Raw genomic sequence first — 11,213 nt, 5'->3', positions numbered from 1 at the left:
TTTATTATTATTATTATTATTATTATTATTATTATTATTATTATTATTATTATTTAAAATTAACCGGGCAGTGCTCGTCCTGTGGTGATAAAGACTTCGAGGCTGGGGGCTGGCCCAGGGCACGATGCACCTCGCTCCGGGGTGACACCGCCGGTCACCCCACCCAGGCGCGGCAAAAGCCATGGCGTGGTGTTCGTTGGCACCCCGTAACGCTGTATGAACACCCCGCAGCGGCACCCATGGGTGCTAGTCGGGTGCGTGGACTCGCTGGTGCAGGAGGAGGTTGGAGCTGCGGCTGTAGCGGCGGCCGCAGTGGGCGCAGGGGAAGGGGCGCTCGCCGGCATGCGCTCGTCGGTGCCGCAGCAGTGCCGAGCGATGCCGGAAACTGCGGTGACACTGGGGACAGCGGTGGGGACGCTCGCCTGTGTGCCGCCGGCCGTGCTCTACCAGGCTGGCTCGCTGGGCGAAGCGCTGCCCGCACTGCCCGCAGGCAAAGGGCCGCTGCCCGCCGTGCACCCGCCCGTGAGCCGCCAGCGCTGCCCGTCGCCCAAATCGCTGCCCGCACTGCCCGCAGGCAAAGGGCCGCTGCCCGCCGTGGGTGCCAGCATGTGCCCGGAGATGCGCCCGCTGGGCAAAGCGTCGCCCGCACTGCCCGCAGGCATGGGGCCGGACACCGGCATGGCCCCGGCGATGCCGCAGGAGGTTGGCGCGGTCGGAGAAAGCCCGTGGGCATTCGGGGCAGGCGTGGGGCCGTTGGCCGGCGTGGGCGCTGCGGCGGTGCTGGGCCAGGTAGGCACTTTGGGTGTAGGCACGGGGACAGTCGGGGCAGCGGTGCGGGCGCTCGCCGGTGTGCACCAGCTGGTGCCGCAGCAGCGTAGCGCTGAGGGCGAAGGCTTTGCCGCACTCACCGCAAGGGAAAGGCCGCTCACCCGTGTGTGCCAGACGGTGCCGGGCCAGGTGAGCCCGCTGGCGGAAACGGCGCCCGCAGTCACCGCAGGCGTGGGGCCGCTCACCGGTGTGGGTCTGAGCGTGCCGGGCCAGCGTGGAGCGGAGGGCGAAGGCTTTGCCACACTGCGGGCAGGGGTGCGGGCGCCCTGTGCCGTGGGTGCCCTGGCGGTGTTGGGCAAGGTGGGCGCTCTGCCGGAAGCGCTGCCCGCACTCAGCGCAGGCAAAGGGACGCTCGCCCGTGTGTGCCCGTTGGTGCACCAGCAGCCCCGCGCTGCCGGCAAAGGCTTTGCCGCACTCGGCGCAGATGAAGGGACGCTCGCCCGTGTGCCCTCGCCGGTGCGTGGCCAGCGCCGCCCGGTCGCAGAAGCCACGGCCGCACTCGGCGCAGGTGAAGGGGCGCTCGGCCCCGTGCAGTGCCTGGTGCCGCATCAGCGTGGCGCTCGCCCCAAACCGCTTCCCGCACGCCCCGCACCGAAAGGGTCGGGCAGCCGCTGCCATGGCCTCGCCGGTGGCCTCACCGTCATGCCAGCTCGGCTTGGCAGCATCCTCCTCGTGCTGGTGCTGTGGGGCCGATTCGGCGCTGCTGGCATCTGCCGTGTCCTGGCATCGTGTCCCCGAATCGGCGCTACTGGTGGCTGCCTCGTCCCGGCACCCCGGCATTGGTTTGGAGCTGCTGGTGTCTGCCTGGTTCTGGTGGTGTGTCCCAAAATCGGCACTGCCGGTGTCTGCCCTGTCCTGGCATGCAGATTTGGCACTGTCAGCACTCTCTTCACCCTGGCATCGGGGCCCAGAATCGGCACTGCCGGCATCAGCCCTGTCCCAACACTGCAGCATTGTTTTGGCACTGCCGGTGCCTGCCCTGTCCTGGCTGCCTGGTTTCACTTTGGCACTGGTGGCGTCTGCCAGGTGTTGGCACGGTGGCCTCGAATCGGTGCTGCCGGTGTTCTCACCATCCTGGCACGCTGGCATCGATTGGGTGCTGCCGGCATCTGCCCCAGCCTGGCATCGTGGCCCCAAATCGGCGCTGCCGGTGTCCATCCCGTCCCAGCACCCTGGTGCCGTTTTGGTGCTGCCAGTGTCCTCCCAGGTGCCGTCTGCAGTGTGAGGAGAGAGGGGGTTGAGCAGGCAGCACCCAAGAGGGTCACCCTGGGGTGGTGGTGTCCCCCACCCAGTACTGGGGACACCCCAGGGATGCCGGGACACCAGTGACGGGTGCTGGGCCCAGCTGGTGCCGGGGTCACTGGTGACGGGGACAGAGCCCCAGGGGCAGCCCGGTGCCACCGATGGGTCCCACTCCCCAGTGCCTTTCCCAGTCCCAGTCTGGTCCCCCGGTACCGGTTTTCTGGCTTCCTGGTGCCAGCCCGGTGCACCCATCCCCCTGCCGGTAACTGGGCCCCACAGCCCGGTACAGCCCCCTCCTCCCCGGTACTGGCTCCCCCCGCTCGCCGGTACTGAATCCTCCCGCACCAGCTCCCCCCAGTCCCCCGTACTGGGTGTCCCCCCCACCGGCTTCACCCCGGTACCGGCTCCCCAGTCCCTGCTCCCCCGGTACTGACCCCTGGTCCCGGTATCCCGCAGTCCCGGCCCCTGTGCCTGCTCCCCAGTCCCAGCCCCCCTCCCCCGATACCAGAGTCCCTCCCGGTCCCGACCCCCGCTCCCGGCTCCCCCGCACCGACCCCCGCTCCCGGTGTCTCCGGTCCCTGCTCCCCGGTCCCAGCCCCCTGCACCAACCCCCGGTACCTGCTCCCCGGGCTCAGCGTCCCCCCGCGCCCTGCTCCCCCATACCGACCCCCGGTCCCTGCTCCGCGGTCCCTGCTCCCCGTCCCGGCCCCCCGTCCCTCTCCCCGTACCTCTCCCCGGTCCCGGTCCCTCCCCGGTCCCGCTGTCCCCCCGTACCTCTCCCCGGTCCCGCTGTCCCCCCCCGTACCTCTCCCCGGTCCCTCCCCGGTCCCGCTGTCCCCTCCCGTACCTCTCCCCGGTCCCGCTGTCCCCCCGTACCTCTCCCCGGTCCTCCCCGGTCCCGCTGTCCCCCCCGTACCTCTCCCCGGTCCCGCTGTCCCCCCGTACCTCTCCCCGGTCCCTCCCCGGTCCCGCTGTCCCCCCCGTACCTCTCCCCGGTCCCGCTGTCCCCCCGTACCTCTCCCCGGTCCCTCCCCGGTCCCGCTGTCCCCCCGTACCTCTCCCCGGTCCCTCCCCGGTCCCGCTGTCCCCCCCGCTCCCGGCCGCGACTGCGCTCGGCCCCGCCCCTCGGCGGCTCCGCTCCGGTCGTGACGGCGCCACCTGGCGGCCGCGGGTGGCGCTGCACCGCGGGGACCCCGGGACACGCGTGGGGGGGCGGGGACAGGGAGGGGTGGGGGGGGCCTCTGGGGACACGCGTGGGGACAGGAGGGGTGGGGGGGTCCTGCGGGGATGGGGACTCGGGAGGGGGGACACATACCCGTGGGGACACCCGGCACCGCCACGGCACGACTGTCACTGTGACGGGACACCCACGGCACAACCATGGGACACCCGGCACCACCACGGGACACCCGGCACCATGATGGGACACCCACGGCACAACCACGGGACACCCAGCACCACCATGGGACACCCGGCACCACCACGGCACGACTGTCACCGTGATGGGACACCCACGGCACAACCATGGGACACCCAGCACCACCATGGGAGACCGGGCAGACCCACGGCACGACTGTCACCGTGACAGGACACCCATGGCACAACCATGGGACACCCGGCACCACCACGGGACACCCGGCACCACCACGGGACACCCGGCACCATGATGGGACACCCACGGCACAACCACGGGACACCCAGCACCACCATGGGACACCCAGCACCACCACGGCACGACTGTCACCGTGATGGGACACCCACGGCACAACCATGGGACACCCAGCACCACCATGGGAGACCGGGCAGACCCACGGCACGACTGTCACCGTGACAGGACACCCATGGCACAACCATGGGACACCCGGCACCACCACGGGACACCCGGCACCACCACGGCACGACTGTCACCATGATGGGACACCCACGGCACAACCACGGGACACCCAGCACCACCATGGGACACCCGGCACCACCACGGCACGACTGTCACCGTGATGGGACACCCACGGCACAACCATGGGACACCCAGCACCACCATGGGACACCCGGCACCACCACGGCATGACTGTCACCATGACGGGACACCCACGGCACAACCACGGGACACCCAGCACCACCATGGGACACCCGGCACCACCACGGCATGACTGTCACCGTGACGGGACACCCACGGCACAACCATGGGACACCCAGCACCACCATGGGACACCCGGCACCACCACGGCATGACTGTCACCGTGACGGGACACCCACGGCACAACCACGGGACACCCAGCACCACCATGGGAGACCGGGCAGACCCACAGCACAACTGTCACCGTGACAGGACACCCATGGCACAACCATGGGACACCCGGCACCACCACGGGACATCTGGCACCACCATGAGACATCTGGCACCACCATAGGACACCCAACACCACCACAGGACACTGGGCAGACCCACGGCACGACTGTCACCGTGACAGGACACCCATGGCACAACCATGGGACACCCGGCACCACCACGGGACATCTGGCACCACCATGAGACATCTGGCACCACCATAGGACACCCAACAGCACCACAGGACACTGGGCAGACCCACGGCACGACTGTCACCGTGACAGGACACCCATGGCACAACCATGGGACACCCGGCACCACCACGGGACATCTGGCACCACCATGAGACATCTGGCACCACCATAGGACACCCAACACCACCACAGGACACTGGGCAGACCCACGGCACGACTGTCACCGTGACAGGACACTCATGGCACAACCATGGGACACCCGGCACCACCACGGGACATCTGGCACCACCATGGGACATCTGGCACCACCATAGGACACCCAACACCACCACAGGACACTGGGCAGACCCACGGCACGACTGTCACTGTGATGGGACACCCACGGCACAACCACGGGACACCCGGCACCACCACAGGACACCCGGCACCACCACGGCACGACTGTCACCATGATGGGACACCCACGGCACAACCACGGGACACCCGGCACCACCACGGGACATCTGGCACCACCATGGGACACCCAACATAACAACGGGACACCGGGCAGACCCACGGCATGACTGTCACCGTGACAGGACACCCATGGCACAACCATAGGACACCCGGCACCACCACAGGACACCCAGCACCACTATGGGACATCTGGCACCACCATGGGACACCCAACACAACCACGGGACACCGGGCAGACCCATGGCACACCTGGTACCACCACAACAGACCCAGCCCTACCACGGGACACCCATCACCACCACGGCACGTCCGGCTCTGCCACAGCCCCGTGGCCTTTCCCACAGCCCTGCGCCCGCCCCACGGCATTGGGTGCCCACTCCCACCGGGTGTGATAAGCCGGGTGCCGGTGGGTGGCCGGGGAACTGTGGCCAGGGCTGGCGGGTGCTGATAGCACCCGGCTATTCCTGCACGGCCAGAGCCGGCGTGGGGCCAGGCACCCGCCTTGGGGCCACCCAGCTCTCCCGTGGGTGCTGGGATGGGCATAGGTGGCTGACACCAGGGATGTGCCAGGCATGGGGACACCCTGTGGTGATGGGGACACCACAGGCACTGCCATGGGTGGACCCCGGACACCGGCATCTGCTGAGCGTGGGCATGGGGACACCGTGGGCATGGGGACACCGTGGGCATTGCCGTGGGTGCACCCTGGGCACAGGGACACCCCGGGCATGGGGACACCTCGGGCACTGCCATGGGTGCACCCTGGGCACGGGGACACCCTGGGCATGGGGACACCCTGGGCATGGGGACACCCCGGGCACTGCCATGGGTGCACCGTGGGCACAGGGACACCCCGGGCATGGGGACACCGTGGGCATGGGGACACCCCGGGCACTGCCATGGGTGCACCCTGGGCATGGGGACACCCCGGGCATGGGGACACCCTGGACACTGCCATGGGTGCACCCTGGGCACGGGGACACCCTGGGCATGGGGACACCGTGGGCATGGGGACACCCCGGGCACTGCCATGGGTGCACCCTGGGCACGGGGACACCCTGGGCATGGGGACACCCTGGACACTGCCATGGGTGCACCCTGGGCATGGGGACACCGTGGGCATGGGGACACCCTGGACACTGCCATGGGTGCACCCTGGGCACGGGGACACCCTGGGCATGGGGACACCCCGGGCACTGCCATGGGTGCACCGTGGGCACAGGGACACCCTGGGCACGGGGACACCCCGGGCATGGGGACACCCCGGGCACTGCCATGGGTGCACCCTGGGCACGGGGACACCCAGCCCTTGCTCTCCTCGAGTCCCCCACGTGCCACCCAGCACCCACCCCCCCAACCAGGCAGCACCCTTGGGCCCCCTCCACGGGGTCTTCCTGCGCCGAGACCCCAGGGACACTGCCGTCTTTGCCAGCACCCGTTGGGGACTGTCACTGGCAGTGCCACCTCCAGCCAAGCTTTAGGGTGCAGGGAGGGAGCCTCTGGGTGCTCGGGGGCCCCTTCGAGGCCTATCCCTGGGGGGAGGGTGCATCCGGCACCCCCCCCACCCGCTTCCCGCAGGCTTTATCAGTGGGGACACCCGCTGGGGACAGCTCTTCGGTGCCGCAGGGACGATGTACGGCAACGTTGAGTCCAGCCAAGCCGGGCAGGGGCAAATGTGGGTGCTGGGACCTGACAGCGGGAAAGGTAGGGAGCACCCCGGGGTGCTGGTTGGGGTGGGGGCTAGCCCAGCAGTCCTGCTGTCCCTAACGCACACCCCGTGTCACTTTTGGGGTCTCATAGTGCTGGGGGAATCCCCCTGTCTCTGTCCCCGGTGCCCAAGGTGGGTTCCCAGGGTGGGTGGTGGCACCCAAGGGGGGTTCCCCCACCCCTGGTGTCTGAGGGGGGGGGTCCCCAGGATGAACTGTGGCACCAGGGAGGGATCCCCATCTCCATCCCTGGTCCCTGGGGCAAGTGGTGGCACCTAGAAAGCGATCCCCAGTCCCCGGTGCCCAAGAGGGGTCCCCGGGGTGGATGGTGGCACCGAAGGGGACCCCCATCTCCATCCCTGGTCCCTGAGGGGTGTCCCCAGGGTGGGCAGTGGCACTGAGAGGGAGCCCCATCTCTGTGCCTGGTGTCTGAGGGCGTCCCGTGGGTGGGGACCCCCAAGGGACACTTTCCCACCCCCAGTGTCCAAAGAGGGGGTCCCCAATGTAGACGGTGGCACTAAAGGGGACCCCCATTTCCATCCTCGGTGCCCAAGGACAGTCCCTGGGGAGGTCGGAGACACCTGGGGGGGGATCCCCCACCCCTGGTGCCCAATGGGGGGTCCCCAGGGAAGTGGCACCGGGGGGAATCCCCCACCCTCACACCCAAGGGGAGTCCCCAAGGATCATGGTGGCACGGGGAGGGGGAGATCCCCCACAAGTGCCATCACCACTGTCCCCTCCCCAGCCTGCAGCGACCTGCAGTGCCCTACAGAGGAGAACCTGTACGAGCCCCTGGACCCCCCCATCGCCGTGCCAAGCCAGAAGCACGTGCCTGACCCCCCAGGTATGGCACGGGCGAGGGCAAGAGCATCACCGGCAGAAAAAAACCACGCTGCGGTTAAAGCCGGTGTCACCCAGTTCTGCCCGAACCGGGGGCCGGTCGTCACTCACCCATCCTCCCCAGCGTCAGGGTGCTGCTCCAGGGAGAAGCTGGTGCTGGTGGGCACCGCGGCCTTGGGGGTCTCGGTGCTGATGAACGTGCTCTTCCTCACCGTCGGCTTGCGGCACAGTGAGTAGCCGGGCTCCGCGGGGCTCGGGGGAGCCCCCTTCCACCGGGGGAGATGATGCCAGGGCTGCTGGGGGGGCAGAGTTAAGGTTATGAGGGTGTTGGGGGGTCTCCACGGGGGATCTGAGTGCTCAGCACCCCTCAACGCCAGCCCCTCTCTCACCCCTGCTGTGGCAACAGCTCTGGGACACCCTGTGCCCTGTGGTGACGGGGCGAGCTGTGTGTGTCCCCATGTCCGTCCCCCCCGCCCCCAGTTGCAGCCCTGACGTCGACGCTGGAGGCAGAGAAGGCGAAGGAGCTGCCGAACGTGGGTGCGTGTCCGCGCCGCGTGTGTGTGTCCCCTCTACTCCCTTTCCACGGTGACACCCACGGACGTGTCCCCAATCCCTGCGTGTCCCCAATCCCTGTGTGTCGTCCCCCCCCACCCGGTTCACCGGGAAATCTCTCCACAGCCTCCCAGTCCTTCCTGCTGTACAACGAAGACCACCGCAAGTGCGTGGAGGCCAGCGGGCAACAGCTGACGGCGACGGAGTGCCGGCCCGAGGCTGCGGCACAACGGTTCCAGTGGTTACGTGGGGGCCAGCTACGGGGCTGGGGGAGCCAGCGCTGCGTTACGGCAACCCGTGGCCAAAACCTGGCCCTCGTGAGGCTGGAGCCGTGCCGGGACGACGGCACGCTGCAGCTCTGGGAGTGCCGCGACGGTGGGCTGTTGGCACTCGCCGGCTACGATCTCTATTTCAATTACGGCAACAACCAGCAGCACACGGTGATGCTCTACACCGGGGACCGCCAGTGGAGCCGCTGGGTCATCTACGGGAGCAAGGACAACGTCTGTTCCCGCTCCTGTCAGTCCCGGCACCTTTATCCCAAATATTTAGGGCTTCGCCTAACCCTGTGCTGGCTGAAGTTCAACCCTAACCTGGCACGGATACAGCTTAAACTAAGCTCAAACTGCAACAGGGCCCTAAATCTGATCTAACCTTATATTTAGGGTGACTTAGGTGACTTAACCTAACCCTAACCAAGCCCAAACCTTAACGGGTTTGCCCTAAACCTGATGCAGACTTAACTTATATGCAACTTAACCTAACCCTAAGTGAGGTCAAACCTCAACAGGGTCTTAACCCAGCTCAGACCCTAAATATACGTGACTTTACCTTTCGCTAAGCTAGCCCAAATGCCAATAATCCTAACCTAGCCCTAACCCTAAATATAAAGGATCTAAATTAATCCTAAACTAGCCCTAATCCCAGTGGGGTCCTAACCCAGCCATAGTCCTAAACATCTAGGACTTAAACTAACTCTAATTTAGCCCAAACTTCAGCATGGTTCTAACCCCAACCCAGTTGTAACCCTAAACATAGAGGACTCAAGCTAAACCCCAGTGGAACCCTAACCTAGTTATAACCCTAAATACATAGGATTTAACCTAATCCTGACCCAGTCTAAACCCCAATGGGACCCTGACCCAGTCCTAGCCCTAAATATATAGGATTTAACCCAAACCCCAGCAGGGCTCTAAGCCTATCCCAGCCATAACGCTAACCCAGTAGGGATGCTCGGCAGCTCCCGTAGCCGGGGTCGCGTCTCTGGCCAGGGCTGTCCCCAGTTTATGGGGTCTCGCAGCAGGGTGACCCCCCCTTTTCTGTGTCCCCCGTCCCCAGGCTGTCCCCCTTGCTCCAAAGGCTGGACCTATTTCAGGAACTCCTGCTATTTCTACTCCAAGAAAGCCAGCTCCTGGGAGAACGCCCAGCGCTTCTGCTCGGTCATGGGCACACAGCTCCTGGAGGTGGACGGCCTGGAGGAGAAGGTGAGGGGATGAATCCAGACGCCCAGGAAGGTGGATATTGAGGGGGGGGGGGATACGGCATCAGGTCCTACCTGCCACCGGGATTTGCCGTCCCCCGTTGTCCCCAACGGTGGGCAAAGGGGTGGGGGGGGGGCTCTGCCATGGGGTGACGCTGCCTTTGCCCCCAGGATCACATCCGGACCATGCTGCAAAGCTCCTCCTGGCTCGGCATCAGGGATGAGGAGGTCGAGGGCACCTGGAAGCGGGCGAACGGGACAATCCTGACCCGGGAAAGCAGGTACGGCCCAGCGGGCGCTGGGGACAAGGGGACGAGGGCTTGGGGACACTGGGCAACACCCCTAAGCTGTCCCGATCCCCCTCCTCGTCGCAGCTCGTGGCACAGGAACGAGCCCAACGGCGGGCACCAGGAGAACTGCGCGGCGGTGAGGGAGGACGGCCAGTGGTACGACTACCCCTGCAACAGTGAACTCCCCTGGGTGTGCGAGGGACACCCCTGAGCGTGCGAGGGACACCCCAAGAGCCCCCCCCAGCACCTGCCACCCGCTGGGCTCCCCCCCAGCCGCTCTCCGCTTGCCACATCCCTACCTGCAGCGCTCCGGTATGCAGCTCCGACCTTCAGCACATCCATTTGGGGTCCACGGATGGATCTCCAGGGAAAATTCGGGGTACGGGGTGGAGCAGGGAGTCCCTGCAGAGCAATAAACACGTGTGCAGAGTGAGGCCCTGCTCCGGTGACGTTGTGGGGGGATGCATGGGATGGGGGACCCCCGATGACCTGAGGTGGGTGGGTGCAGGATGGCTCCTGGCTCTGGGTTTGGGGGTTCCCTGGCGGAGCAGTGGTGGTTTGGGGGGTGATGCCACATGGAGGGTGAGGGGGTGGGGGGGTCTTGGGCCCTCAGGCTCCCCATAATCCCCCACAATCCCTTCAATTACCCTTCAGGCTCCCCAAAATACCCCCCAAATCCCCAAGTACCCCCCAGACCTCCCTACATACTTCTCAGACCCCCCCAAATACCCTTCAGACCCCCCCAAAATACCCCCTAGACCTCCAGTTATCCCCCAGCCCTGCCAAATACTCTCCAGACCTCCCTAAATACTTTCCAGACCCACAAACACGCCAGGGCTCCCCCAGCTACCTCCCAGACCCCCCAAATAGCCTCTAGACCCCCCAAATACCCTCTAGACCTCCAAATAACCCCGGGGTTCCCCAGTTACCCCCTGGGACACCCAAATACCCCCCACCCCCTAAAACCCCCTCTAGACCTGCAAATAGCCCCCAGCGCTCCCCAAATACCCCCAGACCCCCTAAATTCCCCTCTAGACCTGCAAATAGCCCCAGGGCTCCCCAAATACCCCCAGACCCCCTAAACTCCCCTCCAGACCCCGAAATAGCCCCAGACCCCCCCAAATACCCCTAGACCTCCAAATAACCCCGGGGTTCTCCCAATTACCCCCAGGACACCCAAATACCCCCCACCCCCTAAATCCCCCTCTAGACCCGCAAATAGCCCCCAGCGCTCCCCAAATACCCCGAGACCCCCTAAATCCCCTCCAGACCCCAAAATACCCCCAGACCCCCCTCCCA

General features: G+C 66.2%; 2 protein-coding genes across 3 annotated transcripts; one reads left to right on the top strand and one right to left on the bottom strand.

The window, feature by feature from the left end:
• Window positions 1–4: 4 nt before the first annotated feature.
• On the bottom strand, window positions 5–10,420 carry LOC140645135 (uncharacterized). Of its 2 annotated transcripts, XM_072848370.1 has the most exons (5): window positions 10,404–10,420; window positions 10,214–10,316; window positions 9,700–9,863; window positions 7,704–7,888; window positions 5–2,042 (listed from the first exon to the last, which is right to left on the bottom strand). In XM_072848370.1, the coding sequence occupies exons 4-5, from the start codon at window positions 7,705–7,707 to the stop codon at window positions 247–249; spliced, it is 1,800 nt and encodes a 599-aa protein (XP_072704471.1). In that variant the 5' UTR covers window positions 7,708–7,888; window positions 9,700–9,863; window positions 10,214–10,316; window positions 10,404–10,420; the 3' UTR covers window positions 5–246. The 2 variants fall into 2 exon arrangements, with proteins under 2 accessions (XP_072704471.1, XP_072704472.1); XM_072848371.1 differs by lacking the exons at window positions 9,700–9,863; window positions 10,214–10,316; window positions 10,404–10,420 and adding an exon at window positions 8,253–8,268.
• On the top strand, window positions 6,614–10,313 carry LOC140645139 (macrophage mannose receptor 1-like). Its single transcript, XM_072848378.1, has 8 exons — window positions 6,614–6,750; window positions 7,498–7,596; window positions 7,717–7,821; window positions 8,073–8,129; window positions 8,271–8,663; window positions 9,483–9,628; window positions 9,796–9,905; window positions 9,999–10,313. Exons 1-8 carry the CDS (start codon window positions 6,678–6,680, stop codon window positions 10,123–10,125), a joined length of 1,110 nt encoding a protein of 369 aa, XP_072704479.1. The 5' UTR covers window positions 6,614–6,677; the 3' UTR covers window positions 10,126–10,313.
• Window positions 10,421–11,213: the final 793 nt, after the last annotated feature.

This window comes from Ciconia boyciana, chromosome 31 (assembly GCF_034638445.1).
Source record: "Ciconia boyciana chromosome 31, ASM3463844v1, whole genome shotgun sequence".
Classification (NCBI taxonomy): domain Eukaryota; kingdom Metazoa; phylum Chordata; class Aves; order Ciconiiformes; family Ciconiidae; genus Ciconia; species Ciconia boyciana.
The sequence above is the reverse complement of the archived record's forward strand: the minus strand, read 5'-3'. Positions and strand labels throughout refer to the sequence as shown.